The 22,469-nt window shown below is 34.5% G+C and overlaps 1 protein-coding gene across 49 annotated transcripts in view; it reads left to right on the top strand.

Moving 5' to 3' along the window:
- The window catches only part of RIMS2 (regulating synaptic membrane exocytosis 2), a 455,492-nt gene that overhangs the window by 298,996 nt on the left and 134,027 nt on the right, over nt 1–22,469 (top strand). For 29 of the 49 annotated variants that reach the window (XM_057408236.1, XM_057408231.1, XM_057408232.1 and 26 more), the window contains 2 exons: nt 11,510–11,575; nt 13,897–13,959. The exons of the other annotated variants lie outside the window; for them this stretch is intronic. In XM_057408236.1, the coding sequence (XP_057264219.1) occupies nt 11,510–11,575; nt 13,897–13,959 (129 nt within the window). The remainder of the gene's footprint in view (nt 1–11,509; nt 11,576–13,896; nt 13,960–22,469) is intronic. 49 annotated transcript variants of the gene reach the window in all.

Here is a 22,469-nt window from a genome sequence, read left to right as displayed (position 1 = left end):
CCCTTGGAACTGTTTGCAAAAAAAGGACTTTGAAAAAGTACCTTCCTGTAGACATGCTCAGTTGCTAAGTTAAAATATTACTGAAAATATGAGTAGAAGATTCCTTCCTTCATTTTTTAGATAATTCAGCATAATATTCTCTAAAATATATGCCACTAAAGAGACAGTTGAAACAACCTACGAAGATGTCTAATGACCTCCAGTCTAATGGCAATTCCTTCAAAACTGAATGCATATGTAGAAGTGAAAATAATATTGTTTTTAAAAAGCTGAAAGATGTACTTTTTTAATTTAATTTGAGATAAGTTTGATTTCAAACACCAAACGTTTAAATATGTCAAAAGTTGCTATCAGATCATGTAGTGATTTTTGTTAGCAGGTTAAAGTTACAGTTAAATTTTGTATCTGTTGCACTGTTATCAAAAATGTCAGAATTGTGCTGTGTATATGGGTAACTTGTAGTGGGAAACCGAGTTAATTTGTTACCTATATCTATTTAATATAGATGTCAAAAAACAAGGATGATTTTTTTTTTTTTTTGCACTCTTTTATTAAATAGCTTAAGTTTGTAATGGAAAGAAATATGACTACTGATGACCTAATGCAGCCCCAATTTCCGTGAGATCTTTTATCTGTAATGGGATAACCTAACATGTTGTTTGACATCTTAATTAACTCTAAAGCAGATTTTTACCTCACTTCAGGAACTGAAACTAATCAAACTATAGAGAAAATATTGGAAACAGACACATTTGATGTAAGAATTTAATATTTAAGGTATCAGTATAATTAGGTAAATTAAAGGAACTATGTGAGAATCTTATCGTAGTTTCAAAAAAAAAAAAATCAACCAAAACTGTATCTGTGTATTACTTTCAGAAAGATCTATCAATAGTTAACACCATGAAGACAAACACCAAGGAAGTTATATACTCAGGCCCTCAGCTCTAACCTGCTTAGATACTGTTTACTGTTTATGTATCTAACTATGTTCTTTATCCTAGATATGCTCTCCCTGAGGCATGAAATTTCTAATGGTGAATGTATCATAGTAAGCAGGGCATTCAGCCTACCTTAAATAGTCTTGCATTGGAAACATATGAGAAAACTCATATATGTCTTTCTACTAGGCACTTACAAGAAAACGAGAGAGAAAAAAGAAGTTAAATTTTGAGTCCACTATGCCTTCATCAGGTCTATTGCACACTTTCCATTTTAAAGCACAAAAGTGATTATCTGCCATGTTGAAGAAGTGGTGTAGACATAGCCATGATTATTTAAAGAGATATTCTCCATTATCTTCAAATAACTTCAAAGGTGATGTCTTCATATGCTGGAACTAGCAAAACTCTTACTCCACTATTATTAAGAGATTATTTAATTAGCATATTTAAATACAGGATTTCTGTTGAACAGTTTCATGCTGTTGAAACAGTTTAAAAAAAAGGCAACAACCCGTATCTTAAAGGAAATACCAAAATACATGCCAAAATTCTGGTTACTATAGTCAAACCAGTGAAGACTGGAATAATCCACTACTATGAGTCTGCTGCATGTTAGATAAATACCATTTAATTAGCTGCTTCCCTTACTTAATACAAAATTAAATGTGGCCAAGAGCAATAAAAAAATCTGTATTTCTAAAAGTCGTCTTACGCTGGCAGTTGCTACATCAATAAGTTGCAGGCTCCTAATCCAACATTGTTAATAGTTGGGTGCCAGATTAGGTCATACTAAGAAAAGATGTTTTGAGACATTGCAGCAGAGTTAAAACCAGAAAGCTTAACAGGTAACTTTTTTCATAATCTTTATTAAATGCACATTTGAATAATAATTAAGTAGTCATTTCTTAGTTAATATTTTACAGTACAATCATTTAAGTGTATATTACAGAAACCAGGGTGTTGCAGATACAAAGGGTACCTGATGCTTTATGTGGAAATTCTGGGATAATATTTTCAGTTTTCAGTTGTGTCTGGCATATGAGGTAAGTGGTATCATTGGTTTTTCACTTCTCCAAATACCCAGTAAACTATAAAAAATGCATTACTGAGATTTTTCTTATAGCCATGTTATAAAATGTATGCATAATCTTAAATCTTAGCAATTGCAGTTTTTCTAAGTACTTTTTCTCCCAAAATTTTATCTTATGCATTGATAGTATATTGCACTTCCTGATTATTTTGTATATCTACATCTAGAACTGTATGTAAACGCCAGACTAGAGCCCTGTACTTGCCATTAAGATATTATGCCTTAACTTACAGTGTTGCCAAATACAATTTCCTTTCCCAGGGCTGTCACTAATGAGCCCTAACGGATTTAAGTGCTGAAGGGATTGCAGAGCACACTGCCATGTTTTAGCCTTGCAGTAAGGATCTCAGGAGAGTGTTTTCTCTTTGGCTGCTGTTATTTGCAGTGGGCACTACACAGTGAAATCAGTGTCAAATTTCACAATTATCTTCACCACCCACCTGATGCCTCCATGCATCTGCTGAAGGTTGGTAACCTTCAACAGAGGGTAGAGTAGGAAGGCAGCAAGAAAAGTGCAGTCTTGCAAATAAATACAGCTACGTCTGTGAGGACTTATGATTCAGAACCTTTGAGCCAAACTAAAACATAACAACAAAAAGTCAGAGATACCTTCCTCAGATGAAAATGCACATATAAAATGCCCATGTTAAAAATAATGCAGTTCTGATAAGTCTTAATTGATACACCCCTTAGATTAAGAATTTAAAATACTCTATGGGGAGCAACATGATAATGAGCCTCTTCTTCCCTTGAGCAATTCTGTGCTCAGTCTTGCAGTCCTAAATTGATCCCAGGCCCAATATTTTGCTAAATTTCTTCCCACAGTAGTTACCCTAAATTTCATATGCCACCCCTCTTTTCCCTTCTACCACTTTCAATTGATCCAAAGAATCACCTGTTTTCTAAACTGTGGGACCTGATTACAGGGAATGAGAATTGAAAGGAACAGATTCTTTTCTAATGCTTCATCTTTACTATTGAATAAATATCCCAAGCAGTAAAGACCAGGTTAAACTACCCTTACACAGTATGAAGAACAGAAAGGTATGACATGGATGGTTCAAGTGAGACACTCTGTGTATTTTCAAGTGTGCTTCTGAGACTGTTTTGGTATGTCAAGCCTGTTCCTGGAAACTTGAGTGCTTCCAATTAAATTAGGTAATTTAACTGGTCACTGAATCACTGATCTCTGGAGGTTTTTTATCCTTCTGGTTCATTGTATTTTTATGAAGGTGTAAGGAAACTGACAAATAGTTGAGCAATATCGGAAAACGTTCAGTCATCATTTTCTGTTCACTTTGAAAAAGGAAAGTTGTCATGTTTGCCTAGATGTCAAATCTTTTTGTCAGAATAGTGGAAATTAGTATTCATCTGATGTAGGGATGTGTGTGGAGAATCTCTGTTGTGTGTACATTAAAGACCATATTGCAAAACCTATAGTGCTGCCCTTTCAGACTAACTTCATTATTTTAAGTGAAATGAGCTGCTGCTGCCAATTTTTTATTTATGCTATCTGTAGCAAAATATGTGATTTTTCAGAAATCGGGATGCAGAATAATACTTTCATTTCACTATACTATTTGATATACTTCTGCCATCATCTACTATAATGTAGCAAGTAAGGAATGTGCGGTGAAAGGCTAGGAGTCCAAGTGAAGGTTGGCCAAAAAAAAGGTATCCTGGAGTTCTTCTGTCTTTTAAAAAATCTGCTTAATCTAAACCCTGTCCATGTCTCCATGGTCTTCAGAGCATTCCCATCTACATGTGCATATGAGATCATGATTTTCATGAGCAATTCAAAAGACATGTTTGTTTTAGATTCAGATCTGGATCATTTCTGGAGTTATTTTGCTCTTAGGCAATGCAAAGCTTAATGGTTTTACTACATTATAATTTATTCAGATTATGATTTTAAGTGTTTTAGACTATTAGCCAATCGAAAGTTGTGCATGTTTCAGTTTTGGACAGTGAGAATTAGCTATGTTATAGGCATTTTTGGTGTTATATTGTTGGCATATTTTGAAAACATAATTAATTTTAAGCTAAATACATCAAGAATTAATAATAAAGAAACAAACAGTGGAGTATTGGCTGAATGCTCAGAAGATAGTTGGCATTTAAGCCTTTTGCTCTTCCTGTTGAAATACATAAACCACAGAAATATATGCTGCCTCCTAATGTGCATACTATCATATTTTTACCTGTGTGATATCATTCTCCCTTCCTTACACATATGGCATACACCCTTCCTTTCTTATTCACTAACCATGAATATTTTATGGAAAATATTACTGTACTTGAATGGAAACCATTTCCGGACAAAGATGAACACATGCATACATGAATAATAGCTCTTTAATTATTATATAGTTAGAGATGTTACGAAAATGCACAAGCATTGCTAGATTATATATTCTTGATTTATGGTGAATGCCATGACTCTAGTTAAAGTTACTGCATTAATTCATGTGTAGTGCTGATTTTAATTCTTAATAAATTCAGTCTTCTAATTTTTTATGTTGCACTTGTAAGAACATTTTATAGTGAGTTATTGTCTGAGTTAGATAGCGTAGATAACACCGGCTCTAAAGAATAGGGAAAACTATGAGTAGCCAGTAATGCCAGAGGATCAGGTCAAATATAAGCTAAAGTTTACCTCACTTCTCTATATAGAACAAGAGTTTTGGGTGATGAGGAAGACTATTTCAAACTTGTTAAAAGTTATTACACATCAAACCGTATAAGTAGTTGTATCTAGCTTCTGATTACTCTGATTCTGAATTCCTGAATTGAAAAAGAGAAAAAAGAAAAAAAAAAAAGAAAAAAGGGTGAACTGCGTCTTCCTGCCATACATTCACAAGCAAAAGTCTTAGAACTTTATAAGAACACTGGAACTCTGAGTTTCTAGAAGTATTAGGACAAAACTTGATTCCTGAGCTTAGGCATTTAAAATAGTTTAGTGGCCATTAGAAAAGTAGGTAGGACTCAGTCCTGCTGGTATTTCATTTCATGCAAGTAAGTGAAGGGGACAGGCTGGGGTGTTCCTTCTTATGGACAGTAAATTAAGCTGCTTCTAAATACCCATTGTATTGCTATTGCAAATCCTACTTTTGTTTAAAGCTTTGTTCTTCAAAAACTGGTTGAATATATTATATTTATTGATGTCATATTTTTGAAAGATTGTCAAGGAAACTTGTCAACAGTTCACTGGAGAGGTAAAAAGGGAAGTAAAAGTGAATTGTTAACATTAAAATGTCATCTACCATCTGGAAACGCTCAATTGTTTATTAATGGTAGGGTAATATTTGCAAGAGATTTGTGGTGTTAAGTCCAGGGTTGCATCTGAATCATTTAAGGGCATATTCATGCAGATATAGGATATGGGAATGTCACCATGTAGTGGTGAGAATAGGCTGTTATGTGGTTGTTTGCCATCATCACACATATCATAACTGCTGTGGGATAGACTCCTAGATTTTTATTTGATTGTTCTTCTGGTGGATGTGCATACATTCTAAAGCACATTTTAAGAACATAACAGAATTATTTTTTAATACTTGGCAGCATACTGACTGCCAGGCCGTTAGGGGTAGACTGTTTTTGGTACTCAGGTCTGTGCGTTAGCGTAAGAACCCTAATATTTTTTTGCAGCCTGCGGTGTAGCTCTATCATTATTTTCTGAATTGCTAACCCTTCTTGGGATCTCATCTTCAGATTTTCAGTGTACCATGTCAAATTGGGCCTTGCTGCATTGTGTACAGATCCTCATTCTTTTGCAGTAACAAACTGCAAAGTTTAAATTGCATTATCAGGGGCTTAAATTAGAAGCTTTTTAGAATGGTGACTATGTTTTTTGCATTTATTTGACAAGAAGTGAGTACGAAGATCTCCTGGACTATAAATAATTAACTTAATATGCTTATAAGGAATATTTACATGTGGCTGATAATGTATTTTGTCCATATGCTAAAGAGGCAAAGATAATAACTGCATGTAATATAATAACCTGTGTTAAATTTTTCTAGTAACAGTATGCTTTTTTACTAGAAAGTCATTAATTATAAGCAAATTAAGATGAGATAAATTAAAGTGGAGGAGAAGCATGAGGTTAACCTTGTTTCTTGTGAAATCAGTTTACACATCCAGTGTGGACTTTTGTGATTAGACATTCCTCTGAAACACCCTGGCTTTAGAGGAGCTGTAGACCAAGGACATTTTTGCATTTTAATACTTCCTTGTAAATTGGAAAACAAAAAACTACTTTCAAAACAGTTTTTCCTGTACCCTGTGCTTTTATATTTACTAAGTATGCTAAAAGAGAAATAATATTCTTCCGGTTTTGATAATTGGAAAATATCTACTGCTGTAACACATATAAATATATTGAAAATATATAGTTTCTGACTTTTTCAAAATCAAACCAAAATATATATATCTTGGGTTTGTTATTTTGAAATGCATGCATTTTGGTTTGGGCATACTCTGTTACAGTTATATCTCTTTATTACTTAAGTAGTAACAAGGCTTTCATCTAAGTTCACCTTTTATCACAATAGGATAAATATTAGGAAAACTCAGAAATGGGAAAGTTCTGGAGCTAGCTCTGTAGGGACAGATTTCCTAATTGTTGTGATAACCATTCAGACGGACTAGGCAAACCTCTGCCAAAGAAATTATTCATACTGAAGTTATCACTGCCTTCAAGCAAGAGAACAGGCAATCTGATTTCTTGAGATTGCTTTCTTGAGATTGCTTCCAGAGATTTATATGTTTTGTCCTCCTAACTAACTGAAACATAGAAAATCACAAATTCTAGCTATCTGATCCATAGTGTCCCACTGTGTTCTTACAATGTACATGTGAATCATTGAGATAATTTTATCTTTAGAACTGTGTATCAGATTTCTAATTTTGTTAATAATTTCTGCTCTACAGAATGCTTTTTTTTGTAGCTCCTGTATTTTCAGATTTGTATGTCTTCTGCTGTGTGATGTGCATCATTCCTTCTCCATCTTACTCTCCCATATTTTTATTTTCCTTTCTGCCATCGACTCAGTCATTATGTTACTTTGCCTCGTTCCCGGTACACCCAGTCCACAGATCACCATTACAGAGATGCCAGGTATATGTTTTTCTCTGTGTGACTCTGTGTGGATAATGCATGTACTTCTATGATGTACCTACATGTCCACTTCTGGTTATATTAGTCTGTGTATAGTGCTAGAAAACTTAGAAGTGTTGTGTCACTATCAGCATTAGCTTTCTCTATACAGTGTGTAGGCAAACACTGGGTAATTCATCATATGTTTCTCTTTTTAAACATTTTCTTGCTGCCAGTAGTCTGTAATTGGTAGTCCATGAAGACGATGTTATATTTACATCATTCTGATGTCTTTTAAAATGTCAATAAAGAAAAATATTAAAATCAATACACAAATAACTGCTAATACTGTGATTTTCATATACACTATGCCATACATGTAAGGCCATATTAAAGGTTATGACAGATAAAATTGGAGCGTGATACCTTTCTCATAGTCTTAGCTGCAGGCCAAAATACCTTAATTTTTAAAAATAGTTTTGCAAAGTTCCTCAAACTTCCAGCTGAGTTTTGTTCCAGTGTTTTGTTCCGTTGCTGACATTGCTTGCTTTTCTTATTGTTTTCTTCTCATTTTATCTTTGTGTTGCTTTTCATTGTGTTCCCCCTTTACTTTTTGGCAGCCAGGATCACACAATGTATCCTCTATTTTGTGAAGATGCAATCAGATTACTTCGTTCCCGTAAGATGTGCCGTACCTATTCTGAGGGTGCATACTATGACCTTGAGAGGTATAATTGATAAGGAGCAAATCGTTGGCTCTGCCACTTACACTTTGACAGTACTGTGTTTGATTTCCAAACTGAGAATATGATCTGTGTTTTAAGTGCTAAGCACATATACTGAGGATGGTTTATAATACTCTGTGAGCATGTATGACTACTCAGGACTATGAGCAAATACCAGGAGAAGCTGAATAGCTTTATAGAAGCCAGTTTCATAAAGTAAGTTGTATGGATATTATATGTAAGTGTCTTTGTATAACCCTGATTTTTGCTAGAATTTTCCAAATTGCTTATGGTACGTATTATTCTCTTCGAAATAATAAGGAAAAGCCTATCTACTTCAAAGTACACAGGAAAATGGTCTTTTAGAAATCTCATACTTTGCTTAACTGAAAATAGTGTGAAAAGTGAAAGTACAAGCTTCTGTTGTAGATACTTGTATTCTGCTTATTCTGTAATTTATGAGCACTTTTATACATTTGTATACATTTGCAATACAGGCAATAACCTGTGTGTTATTACAGAACATATGGAATATAGCAGAGAGAATTTGAGCCTGTGATAATTCCTATGCAGCACTTACACATGAAATACAGTGGCTTTGAAGAGATGTAACAAGACATGTTGGTGTACTGTGATTAAGATATTTTCAGAAATATTGCAAACCAGGAAAAAGTTGACATGGTTGTGTGGGAATAGATATAAGGATATCAATCAGATAAACTATGAGCCAGTAAAAAGGAAGTGGTGGCTGCAGATCTGAAATAGCAGATATAATGGTTGATATGGCTATAGTTTTACAAGAAGAGCCATTTAAAATTTTCCATAGCAAGAGCTAAAGTATTCTTGATATATTAACTTAGTGACTGCACTTTGGATATAAGTTCTGAGAAGTTTGTTAAGGTTTGCTCTGGATTCAGATCAAACATAGCCATCATTTTAGTAAGTATAAAACTTATTAACAAGAAACAAAAAAAATCTTTAACTGTTATGGTATCATGTCAGTATTCCTTCCAAAGAAGTATTGTTTTTTAGAAATTCTCCACAGCTATAGTATAATAGACATTATAATATTTAGAACTAAGTTTAACAATTGTTTTGAAATTATGCTGTTTCACATGAAACCAATACACACGTGTGTAAGTAGTTCAGTCTTCATGCTGAAACTTTAATAAGGAGAGGGATTTTTTGTTAGTTTTCAGAAATTATGTGACAAAATATGCTCATACGTATGCTATTTCAATAATTAATTTTTATACATTGTTTTTTGCCTTAGTTGTATACTTATATTTGCATTAGTTTATCTGAACCTGTTTCAAATTTCTGGCTGTATCTGATTATTCAGATATTGCTGAAAGTTGGAGCTATTATCAAATTGTCTTACTTCGAGGATCTTGACTTGCAAAACTTAATCTTTGTTTCTACAGACACTAATTTCCCCAAAATAAAGTAAAATCAATTAAAATAAAGGGCAAAAGTGTCAGTATTACATAAAGATGAAAAAATGTGATTCTATCTGTGAGATGGTGTAAATCCTTTCTAGGGCTTTATTGAAGACAAGGATATTAAAGCTAATTCCTCCTGGGGTCAGAAAAGAAAATTCAGTGTAAAGTGGAACATCTCTAGCTCACTGTTAGAGCAGCATCTTGAGATTCCTTGGGCCAAGGATCTGATACTGATTCTCTGGTCCACTTGAATCCATTCTGCCTGTGGGCAACATTAGTGTTGAAGTTGAGTCATCTTACCGAATACAAACTACTCTGAGTACATCAGAGCCACTATAATTTTTTCTGGTTTTTCATCTTTTTTGTCTTTCCGTATTCTAACAACAGTTCTCTAGGTTTTTAAGGACCATTTAAAGCATAATCCTTATTCAGTTCCTCCTTATCCACTGAAAAATACTAAGTAATTTCCTTTTCCTTACTTTATGTATTGGAAGTATATAAAAAATTACTTTTTAAACAGTATTTCCTTATTTATCTTCACACTTTTTCCCAGTTTAATGCTTACTTTTAATTACATTATTTTTGTTGGTCAAGGTGTTAGTCCTGTCTTTGTAGTTCCATTTGCTTAATCAATGTCATGTTGATGTCAAACAACCACCTCTCTTTCTGTCTTTTATTTTCACTTTATGAAGCACTGGAAATAACTTTCCTGTTTTCACTGTTCATCAAAATAGGAAACATTGTTCCGCAAAGTCCAGCATTCAGGGAAAAGTCTGTCATCTGGGACAAAGAGTTATGTATCTTATGTCGCTGTGAATCCACAAGTGTGGGTGTCCTGCAGGCACATATGTCATACAGATACAGCAGGCAAAATTACTTGCCAACTTTGTTATTCTTTTTGTCACTTTTCCTGTAGTCATTCACAGCCAGCCCATTAACTCTTGTGGTCTGAAGGCTTTTTTCTTTTTTTCCCCACTGCTTGGGAACACTAGTGTGACTACTTGGTTCTCTTTCATCTTTGCTGAAGTTTGCTTCAGTTTCTGTTTATCAGTTTTGGTAATCTTTAATTCATTAGTCCTAGGTCACATTTATGTTATCCTTAATTTCTGAGTTTATTCTTAGGCTATGGCACTCATAATTTTTGTCTTCGTGTAGTGCGCCCCCTCTTGAAGTCCAACTGTTTTGCTACCAAAAGAAATGGAGGTGGCACTGAAATTGTATGCCTTAGAATGACGATAGGCACATGTGCAGCTTCAGGGACTTTAGTGTCCTTTGGACCTGGGGCTTTATCAAGAGCACCTTACTGCTCAGTACCCCACTCCAATTTTCTTTGACACCTTAACGTGATAGTTAGCATGGTAGGTGCATTACCTGATATCACTTCACACTGCTGCAGCTTCTCAGATTGAAAATACATAAAACATTATGGCTGGACATGTAGAACTTAAGCTTTTATTTATATCCACCAATTCACAATCCTCTAGAGTTATGCAGGATAGTTAATAATTTGAGAGTCACGCGTTTTAGATTGGATGACATGCGCGTGGATTCAGTGGCAAAATAATGTTCTCAAGGTTTTTATCCAAACTGTTTTAAAAAATTAAAATACTCAGGAGTTCCTCCCAAATAAAAATCTGATGAAAATCTTGCTGAATTAAATTTTTTTCACAACTTATTTATCTGTCTTGGAGCTCAGCTTAGTCACTGACAAAACCACATTATGGGCTACTTCTTTTTTCTTAGCCATTGAAGTTAGTGTTTGGAAGTCAATAAAAAGTGGGCTGTGCACATTTTGGCTGGATGTGAGGTTCATTTCAGACAGAATTTTTGTTGCTTCACTTAAAGAAACAGAATTTTGCTTTCATTTTGTTTTCTGACTTTTGTTTTGCCAGTTAGAATTTTTCTAACATATCCTATTTTTGGAATTTCACAGTTGCTCAAATTTTCCTATTGGTATTACTTTTCACTTCTATGAAATGTGTGTGTATTTGGTCAGGTATTCTTAGTACGCTAATTATTTCTGAATATAATTTGAAAGTAGAAGTTTAAAATGACATATATATATAAATATACATTCAGAATATACTGCTGAACTGTAGATGAATGTGCTCTAAATTCATCACTTAATAATAGAGTGAGGGAAAACATCACGGGAAAAGCAGTCTTCAAAATGTCCTAAATATCTGTGCTGTTTATTCTGTATTCAGGAGGACTAGGCAGGAGAGAAGAGTGCCTAATTCATATTATGACGACACAACCTATACTCCTGAAAGGTATTTTAATTTATATAGTAAAAATAGATAACGTTAAGTAATACATTTTTTCTGAAGTGTGGTCTAAAATTTTTAATTGGACTAGACTAATGATGTTTAAATTTACAGTGCACTTTATGAAGTATTTCTCTCTATACAGAGCAACTAATCTCCATGGTTTTAAGTGCTTCATTTTCTTTTAGCTCTGCATTACCTTGACTTTGTATTTTTTTATTCATAAGATGTGGGAGGAAAACAGAACAGTACAGAGGAGCTAGGTACAACTGAATGTTTTTTCCTACTTAACTGCAGTGTATTTCTAATGGCTAACTTTCCCACCACTAAGGGTGATTACAGGACAATTTAGAATTCTCTATTTCATTCTTTTAATAACCTGAGTCACTTCAGAAGGTCCTCAGCTTTTGATATGTTACTGCTCCTACTGACTTAAAAAAGGACTAACTGAATGCCTTCAAATCGATTTTGGGCGATGCTGTTCTAGGATCAAAAGTACTATTGCTCTTCCAAAATTTGGATATGCACATAGTGTATCACAATGAACACAATAGAATTAAATTCTGATATGTAATATGAAAACTTTTGGAGTGTCTCTGGAAATAGTTATTTGATGACAGCACAGCATGTCATCTTCAGAAAGATAGGCAAAGTCCAAAAAGAAGGAAATATGAAAAAAAGCAAGTTGATGTTCCTCTCTCATAGTACGATCAGATCTTTTATATTTCTCTGTCCATTTTTAAGTCATCGTCTGTTTTTTGCTCCAGTATGGGAGCTGATAAGGCAGGGATTATTTTTTAACTAATAGTGAGAAATTTTATTTGATTGCTGTGAATAAATACAATCACATTTCACAAAAAATAAAGTGCACTGCATTTTTAAAACCATGCTATGTATTATGGTATCTATAATAAAGTGCTTTCACCAAAGAATCTTACTTAAAATGCTGGCTAACTGGAGAGCCTGGCTTCCGTTTTAAGGATACTGATGATCAGGGAGTGTGTAAACATATACCTGTCATTCTCCAGCTACTAAAGTAACTTTCATCCAGTAACTGATCTGGCTACAGACCATGGGGAAAAAAAAAAAAAAAAAAAAGCCATTCCCATCCTATTCAATTTGATGTAGGAGAAACAAGAGCAGCTGAGTGATATTCACATATACCGCACTCCATGCTGTCTTCCCTCAACATAATGACCAGGAGGTGTGGGGTTATTTAGTTTGATAACGCATTGCAAAATGTCAGATTCTGAAATCTGAGAAGTTTGGAATAAAATGGAGTCATGAAAAAAGTACTGCTGTGATTCCCAGGAACAGACTCATGAAAAACTTTGGATAAGTATATTCAAGCCATTAAAATATTCATCCTGCAGACTTTGGGTAGTATTTCCATTCAGACAAAGGAAGATTTATATCCAAGCTGATAAAACAGTGGTCTCTTGATCTCTTCTGAAAATCACTGCCTTACTTCTCACTCATTGTCATGTGGAAATCCTGAATAGTAGCACTATTGCAGTTCCAACACTTTACCCAAGCAAGATCATGAAAATACATATCCAGTCGAAACTCTTTAACCAAATCTTTGATGATTTATATATAGTCTTAATATACTGGAGTAATGGCACGTAAACAGTTTATCCCGTTTTGTGAAATGGAACCAGCTTTTTTGGTCCCATTTTTTTCTTTTCTGAATGATTCTACTTAAGATATTTTACATGTCTTTTATGTTGTCTTCAACTGATCAGTTGAATTGATGTTGAAAATGTTTAGATAGCCCCTGTTCAATACCTGGAAGAGTAATGCAAGTATAAAATTTAGTTTTCATTGTCTGATCTGAGTGAAGTGAGTTTTCTTCTTCTTCTTAAATTTCTTTAAAACCCAACCACTCTATCAACTATAAAAAATATAAAATCTGAAAAAGTTATGTATTTGAAGTTAAAATCAGTATTTTAAACTATTGTTGCATAGAATGTTTATTTTGTTAATGTTATGTCTCCACAATTGCTTTTTAGTTATTCCACAAACCCAGCAGACATTGAAAACATGAAGACTTTTGTGTGAGAAAAGATAAGGGATCAGTTAGTCTTTACAGAACTAAAATTCATAGCTAAAGTACTGGAAAGAATAAGGGTGAAATACATCAAGATTTCCTGCTTTTTAATAAAAAAAAAAAGATACAGATTAAAAATAGGAAATGTACAAATCGTTTTGGAAACATTTTGAAAGCTTCACATTTTATTGAGAAGTGGTTGTGTCATGAATTAGAGTGTTATTAACAATACATATGTTTCTTTATAACATTTCTTTATTTTAACTGCATTGTAAAGGTGGTACAATGGTGCAAGTTCTTGGGCAGATCATGTAGTCAATGGGTCAGCTGAAAAATATGGGTAAGTAAAGAGTGTAGTTTACAGATATAGCTAAAATATATTTCTAATCTTTATAATGTGAGTTCATTTATAATTGTACCAAAGTTATTTTTAATAAGTATATTTTTCTTGAGATCTTTCTTTCTTATCTCAGGACTAAGGCACATTTATGTGCTAGTCATTTTTTTAGGATTAAGCTGTTTTATTCAGTTAAAAATAGAAAAAGAACATTAATTATGTTTGAGCTATTTTTGAAGCATGTTCTCACTGTTCAGGGCTGCTGTAATGAAAAAGGGCTTTTTGATTGATAATACCTGCCTACATTCACAGTGTTGGGAATGTGGCTTTGAGACCTAATACTTTTCACTTTCAGAAGTAATCCCAGTTCTGTCTAACCTATCTTCCTGTGTGACTGATGCAAGGTGCTGTGTGCCTTACAATCTTCAGTTCTTCCCAGCTGCAGTTGGCTCCTGATCAAGGGAGCACACAGATTTAGAACTTGCTATTAGATCTTTGACTTTACAGCTTCCCCCTCATTTTCTTTTTGCTCTTGCAACATTTTTCTTCTTCTTTATTTTTACTTACTTTCTTTGTGAATGTGCACAGAGCTTGCTCCTTCCTGCCTTTCCCCATCTTGTAAGTAGAAGCTGGACTATGCCTGTAGAATGTTTTGGCTAAAACAAACAAACATATGGTGTGAGTCCAAAAGGCTATTAAATCCTGGAGTTCTTAAGTGAAGCTCCCACAGAGTTACCGGGAACTTTTCCTTGAGAAGTTAACAACGCTGTATTTCAATGTTGTGAAATTGTACAAAGTAACACTATGCGTTGATGTCTCAAATGTTATAATTGTGTGCAAATATTTAATAACATGTAAATTTTGCTTAAATATGGAATTAATTACTTTTTACTAAATTAATTACTGACCATACTTTGAATTTTGTGTTCTTATTTATTCTTTTGTGTTGGTAAAAGTCAATGTATCTCTTTGGAGAAATAGTTATGTACCTAAAACAAGTCACTGAAAGCTATAGACTATACTCAGTTGAATATAACAAACCATATAAAATGATACCATATATTGAAACCAGAAGATTTATATATGAAAAGGATTAATCATAGTTCATCTGCAGTCCTAAGAATATTTAAATAGAATTACGATTCATATTTATTCTGTATATATTGACTAAAAGAGGAATTCTGTTTAAGGAACTCAGAGACTGAAGGAGAACATAAGTGACTTTGTCATCCTGAAACTAAAAATAAAATATGGTAAAACCCCAGAATTAATCCCTAATATTTTGATGCAAGTTTCTCTTGTCTTTGTAGAAGAGAGGTTTGTAAGGGTCTTTTGGCTCAATAATTGCTGCCACAGAGACTTTCTCAGACCATATTTCTTCCCTAGTTCTTTGAACCAGCATGCCTCTGTTTGCTGCCTCTTCAATTTTAGGTTTTTGAAGTATACACTTAATTTATGCTTATGGCAAGAGCCGTGCTTATTAGTTCTTCCTGGGAAAGTGCCAAACATACTGAAAATGGATAGCATTTGAAGAAGGCTGGAAAGTGCTTAGTGTAAACAAAGTTTTGTATTTGCTTTGATAGTCACATTAAATAGTTATGATTTACTTCACTTGTCTTAGATTTAGTACTGTATACATGCTAATATAGGTAAAAATCAGAGGAATAAAAAAGATTTTTAACTTGAAAAAGAAAATTTTTTTGTTACTATTCTCTATCCCCATTTAAATATAGCTCCCAAAAGCTATGGAAAAAGAAGTAAAACCACATTTGTTGTGAGCCAGTATGACTTTAGGTAGACCATACGGCACAGTACATACTTGAATAGAATGAAGACTGTTTAAATGGATCACATTCTGTTAAGATCAATGGTTTCACAGAATGCCTTTAACAGAAACAGTATGCTATTTTGCTCATTTGTAATTTAAGAGCTTAAAAGACAATGAATTATTGCATAACTGTCTTGGAATGATCTGATTGAAATCCTGGCCTCATCAGGTGACAGAAGTCTTGTTGACTTCAGTGAGGTCAGAACTACAGGTCTGTTGCCAAAAGTTCAGAAGAGAGATGAACACATATTTGCAGTATTAAGCTGTATTTGTGACAATTTACTAATTAAATGTCTACCATCTTATTGGCCTTTCAGAATATTTTTGGAAAACAGAAGGCCAATTAAATACAGTGTGCATGTGCAAATAAAGTTAGATTTAAGAGCTGAGGAAAAATATCCCACGAAAAGCACCAAGAACCAGGTGCTTTTGAAATTTTGCATTTAGTGCTACACTGTCCAGAGGCATATATAAGTACCTGCTTAATTTTAAGCCTACAACTGATCCACTTGGTTAGTCTGCAGTCCACGTGGTCTGCTGAACTGCGTTTGAACATTCCAGCCCTAAGGCTGAGCTTCTCTCACTGCTTCTCTCTCAAATCTCTCTATGCATTGTCTTACATACCACTTACTCTTCTGTGATGAAATACATGTTCATTAAAACCCTTCAATGTTCCTGTCATTGCTCATACATTGTGATGCAACATTCAAGCTGAGTGGGTGACATACTGTGTTCTGAAATGAGAAAAAAATGTGTAATGATGTTATAATGTACAGCTGAAACACTTCTACTTTGGAATATTTCTAATATTTTTATTGAAATTTAATTATTATCTTGGAGAAAATTGCAGAAGTATATTGAGTTATAAAATAGAGCTGGGGTGGATGAGTGGGAAACGATTTTCAGCTCTCTTCTTTGAGAATTTTGAGTTCCTAGCTTTTGAATACTAATCAGTTTTATAATAATCTTCAGTGAGTCATCTCATGAGAACGAGATAAGTGTTGCTGTAGTGTGAGTCTTTAATGTGTGTCAATTGGATGTCTATGTTAAAGATGCTGAAAGCTGGAAGTAGTTGTCAAAATACAAGGTTCTATAAAAGGCAACTGGCTATATAAATGAAAATATATGTTACAAGTACCAGGAAAAATAATGTTAAAACAGTTAACATATTACATTATAGCAAAAATCTGTCTGTGTCTCTCAGACTTTTCAATTGGTGTTGAATACTCCAAGTATTTCATACTGTAGGCACAGAATAAAAATATGAATAAATGTTAATATGATAAAGTTAGTCCAAACTAAATAAATTAATAAGACGTAAGGCAACATTTTTATTGCTTGAATTCACTGGTTCACTTTTGTATAAGGAAATAATAGCCTGCAAGGATCGTTTTTTGAGAAATCACCTATGAATAAAATAGTGGAAATTGATTTTTAAACTAGTTAAATTTAACTATTTAAGTTAAACAACAATAATAATAATTCAAATGAAAGCAAACACAACAAATGATATAATAATAACCAGTAATAGTTATTAATGATAGTCATTATTATAAGTAATTATAAATGTTATTATTAATAATAAACAAGAATAATTATTATCTATTTTGTTATTTTTGCTTTCATTCGAAATCAGTTACAAATAGTGTTAACTGGAAGTTAAGAAGCCTTTTTCTCAAAACCATTCACCACTTCTTTTTGTTTGATATTGATCTTCTATGAAGAAGAAATTGCTTACATAATTTTACCATTTTCCCTACAAATGCACAAGTTGCTTTCTATTCCTCAAAAATACACAAAATTAATTGTGTCTGATTTTACAGGCAAAGAGATATGAAATATTTCATCACGTAGTTCCAGTCTTAATTGTTCCAGGATTGACACATCAGTTTTATGGATATTTTATCGTAATAGCTACCATAAATCTCTGACTGCATCCATAGAATTATTAACTAATTTGGATTGGAAAGAACCTTGGAAAACTGTCAGATGAAACTCCTGACTTAAAGCAGGACTTTGCTATTCACAGTATCACAGTATGCTAGAGATTGGAAGGGACCTCGAAAGATCATCTAGTCCAATCCCCCTGCCGGAGCAGGAACACCTAGATAATGTTACACAGGAATGTGTCCAGGCGGGTTTTGAATGTCTCCAGGGAAGGAGACTCCACAACCTCCCTGGGCAGCCTGTTCCAGTGTTCCGTCACCCTCACTGAGAAGAAGTTTCTTCTCAAGTTTAAGTGGAACCTCTTGTGTTCCAGTTTGTACCCATTACCCCTCGTCCTATCATTGTTTGCCACTGAGTAGAGCCTGGCTCCATCCTCGTGACACTCCCCCTTTATATATTTATAGACACTAATAAGGTCACCCCTCAGTCTCCTCTTCTCCAAACTATAGAGACCCAGCTCCCTCAGTCTTTCCTCATAAGTGAGATGCTCCACTCCCTTAATCATCTTTGTTGCCCTGCACTGAACTCTCTCCAGCAGGTCCCTGTCCTTCTTGAACTGAGGGGCCCAGAACTGGACACAATATTCCAGATGCGGTCTCACCAGGGCAGAGTAGAGGGGAAGGAGGACCTCTCTCGACCTACTAACCACCCCCTTCTAATACACCCCAGGATGCCATTGGCCTTCTTGGCCACAAGGGCACAGTGTTGGCTCATGGTCATCCTGTCGTCCACTAGGACCCCCAGGTCCCTCTCCCCTAAACTGCTCTCTAACAGGTCGTTCCCCAACCTATACTGGAACCTGTGTTTGTTCCTCAGTAAGTCTATTGACGATGAAATATTTTGAAGGGCAAATCTCTATAGGTATAGCTATATGTGCTTTCTTTAAACGTTTCAATAATTTTACTATGTAATCATGTGTTAGCATGGTAAGGTATGTCTACAACAGTGTCACCAAAGTGACTGTAAAGACATGTATAGATACCTAAGCAAGCAGTAAGCATCTATGTTTCTGCCACTGTAGGCAGCGCACGTAGGTGCGTGGAGCATAGTATGCTTGAGGTTGCAGATGTGTTCTCTGCTTTGGCTGTTTAGCTGAGTCAGAAGATAGAAAAGTAGTTCCGAAACTGGCACGTTACAGTTTAGTCATGCCTGTGACTGTCATGTAGATGTACCTGTAGTTATCCCATACACCACTGTGTAATGTACATGTAACTAGATAGTGTGGGTGTGTGCAAGTATGTGTATAGATATATATCTTGCTTTGCTTCCTGTTTTTATTTTGCAAGAGTGACTAAAAGCATTAAGTTCCTTCATTTTAAAAACTATAGCAGCGCATTATTTTATATTGTTTCTTTGTAAGTATAGATGAGTGATCTGATGACATATTGAGTCACCAGTTTATCTAGATATTTTGCCATATACTGCTCCTTCCCATTTTTCCATTTTCTATTACAATATTTATGACTCAAATTTAAGTTTGTTTTCTACTAGAAATCTCAGTTGTTTGTAGACATGCTTATCTATGTTATGCTAACAGAGGATCTTGTGTCTGTGACTGAACAGCAAAGTTCCTATAGCTAGTAGAAGAATAACATGTCCAAGGATTGAAATCCAGCAGCCATCCACAGACACTGACAGGTATTACCACTGTATATTAGCTGGAGTTTGAAATCATGATAATTAGAAAATGTATAGCTGTATTTTACTTGTTTTATGATTAGTGTTCCTAAATGAAGAAAGATGTACTAGGAGCTGAATTGTAGTGGACTATAATCCTACAGTAATTCTATTGTTATTTATTCTGTTTTTTGTTACAAGAACAACCTAGTACTAAAATTGTGCTTGGCATGATCTCATACTCATACCTTGTTCTTTTAGGCTTGCACACAGTAAAATAATTTGACTTGGGCTTTTGAATAAACTGGTTTCAGTTATATTGGGAAAAAATAACTTTGTGTTGTAAACTGTTATGATTTCTTACTCTTGAAAAATGTTCATATTTTCAAGGGCTTTCTCTATGCATAAGTTTAGATAATTTAAGGTATTACTTTGTTGAAAATTCTCCTTTTTATTAAGAAAAGTAACAAATCTGAAAAATTAGAAATGGTTATTTTCTGCATTGGAAAAAGAGCTTTTGAAATTTCCAGAATATGGATATGGAGTAATGCAGATAAATCAGTAGCTAAAACAAAATATAGTAACACCTTTGGTTAGATACTGTAGTTACTAGAAATTTACAGTGCTACCTAAATACCATGGGAATCTAATTCTAATTTTTGATGGTTTTGGTATATAAAATTAGATTGTGAATACTCACAGAGCTTTGTGCATGGTGGCTTAAAGAGAGTTCAGACTGTTTCAGTGTGATAGGTATGCTTGGTTAAGAACCAAACACTGCTGTACTCTTTCCTCAGTGTAGGGGAGAATTATGCTTACAAGTCTTGTAGACTTTGACAGGGGAATAGGCCACCTTCCATGCATGTTTCCTATACCAAAGGTAGAAGGATGCTACTGTAGGCAATACTAAATGAATGAGGTCATTATTTGACATTTCACTAACTGCATTTTTATAATTGATTTCTTTTAGCAAAGATAAACAGCTTTAAAATATCATATGAATATTGAATAATTTAACTTAGACTATTTCCAGTTAAAAAACAGTAAAACATATGAATTACAGTGAGAAAAGAAGAAACCTTCATCTAGATAACTTGGGAGCATAAGCCCTCAAGGATGTAATCTTAAAAATTACCAACTCCTATTTTTAAATTCACTAAGGTCTTTTGAAAACTGCCCCATTCATGTCTGGATTGTGGTGCTAACGGATAGTTGTATACTGTGCTAGATTAAGAGCTCCCCTGCCCAAGCAGGTTATTGGAGTGTTATTTTCTCTATAAAAGAGACAGTCCGTTTCTGAAGACCTGGATCATATAGCACATGTGTTTACTGTTAAAAGTTTCAAAAAAAAAAAAGTGAGGACAAAGAACAGGCAATAAAGCTGTCTGTGAATTGTACTTTCTATGCGCATGATCAAGAACCAGACAGTGAAGTTTTCAAGTGGAAGATTGCCACTATGCTGATACAGCTCTCTGCTGCTCTGGGTACAGGAAGGTTTGCATCATGTAGCCTGTAGCCCAGGGTAACAACTCGGTTTCACCTAGGATTCAACTTGGTCTTCAAATACTTCAGTCTACAAAACAGTGATGCCAAAGCTTCATTAAGAGCAAAGGGTTCACTTCCAAAATCCATGTTCTCCTTCACTTCTGGGAACTCCTTGTTGTTTTTCCACTTGAAGTAAATGCCAGCTGCAGATTGTGGCAAATGATTTATATAACCCCTTGAATATGAAATTTCTGAGGCCTTTATCTGTTACTGGTTAGATATAGTGGCTCTGTGATGCTCTGCAAAATACAAAACCTGCCCACCAAGCCATTAGTATTGATCCTAGTGGCAGAAAAGTCTCTCTGCCTTTTAATCCAGGCAATGGGTCATATCCCTAACATCCTAAGAAACACATTTGATACTACAACTGAAGTGAATGAGGCCTTAGGAGTAACAAGTGAAAGAGGCTTAACTTCTTATGAAGTGTTTGTAAGAACCATGTGTTGCTACTCACCTGATCCTTTCTATGTCATACTCGCTGTGGGAGAGAAAAATATAAAATGGAATTACACATCTCACCATATTGCCTAGTCCTTGCTGCTGTGTGCTCCAGCAGTCCCACACTCACTGGCAGTAAAAGGGTTGTTCTAGCTTTTTGTGTGTGACAGACCCAAAGAAGGTCTTTGTGGGCTCAATAATTTCCTTAAATATGTTTGTAAACAGGGTAGGGGTGGGTTGTCTGGACCTCAGTTGTGTTCTATTTGTAATTTTATCGAATGTAGGAATATTTTATTCTTGGAATTTATTCCCATAGTCTAAGAATTTATTACCATGGTCATTTTTTATCAGCAGATGGCTGACACCTTTCTCACATTCTGTAGTGCTGAAACCTCTCTTGAACAGTTACCTAAATTAAGCAACATTCGTATCAAAGCTAAGGTTTTGTTTTTTGTCTATCCACAATGTAAAAGAAGCGAGACAGTGGATGTTTTTGCTGATGAAGCTTCCCATTCAGAAACAGATCTGATAAAAGAAGAAGCGAGGTAATTCTGTTGTAGTTTTGTGCCAGGCTCATTGTACTTTTCCTCCAATCTTTAGTGCCTCAGCTTATAATTACCATTATGTGTCTCACTGTGGTGTGTTTGCTTGTTAGGAGCTTATAGATGTAGGTTCATAGTGAATGGTATTATTCTGAACCTGTCTGTGGTAAATCCTTCATACGCTCTAGGGGTCCAATTAAGACCTCATGGAAGGCCTGAAGAAACATTCATTTTAATGAATCTTTATCAACCTGTTCAGCAAAGTTATCCACCCTGGAGACAGCTATACTCTGTCACAATACATTTTTTTGAAAAAAAATTGCTATTAATAAAATAAGACTCTTCATAGTGGGAGACTGTGGTATGTCCCTTTTTTGACACTAATTAATATTTGGCTTCTTGTTACATTTAATCACCATCCAGTCACTCTTTGTATTAACTGGCTTCATTGTAAAATGCATGACTTCACTCAGGGAGAAGTCCTGAAGGGTACATGTTCCCCATTTATATTCTATAGCTGTTCAGTTACTCAAGGAGAGGTAGGAGGAATATGAATTTAATGAGTAGCTCCATCAGGGTGTGGATTTTACTTTTAC

The sequence above is a fragment of the Pezoporus wallicus genome, unplaced genomic scaffold (genome assembly GCF_028554395.1).
Source record: "Pezoporus wallicus isolate ANWC-B61680 ecotype Strahan unplaced genomic scaffold, APGP_CSIRO_Pwel_v1 contig_3815, whole genome shotgun sequence".
In the NCBI taxonomy this organism is placed as follows: Eukaryota; Metazoa; Chordata; class Aves; order Psittaciformes; family Psittacidae; genus Pezoporus; species Pezoporus wallicus.
The sequence above is the reverse complement of the archived record's forward strand: the minus strand, read 5'-3'. Positions and strand labels throughout refer to the sequence as shown.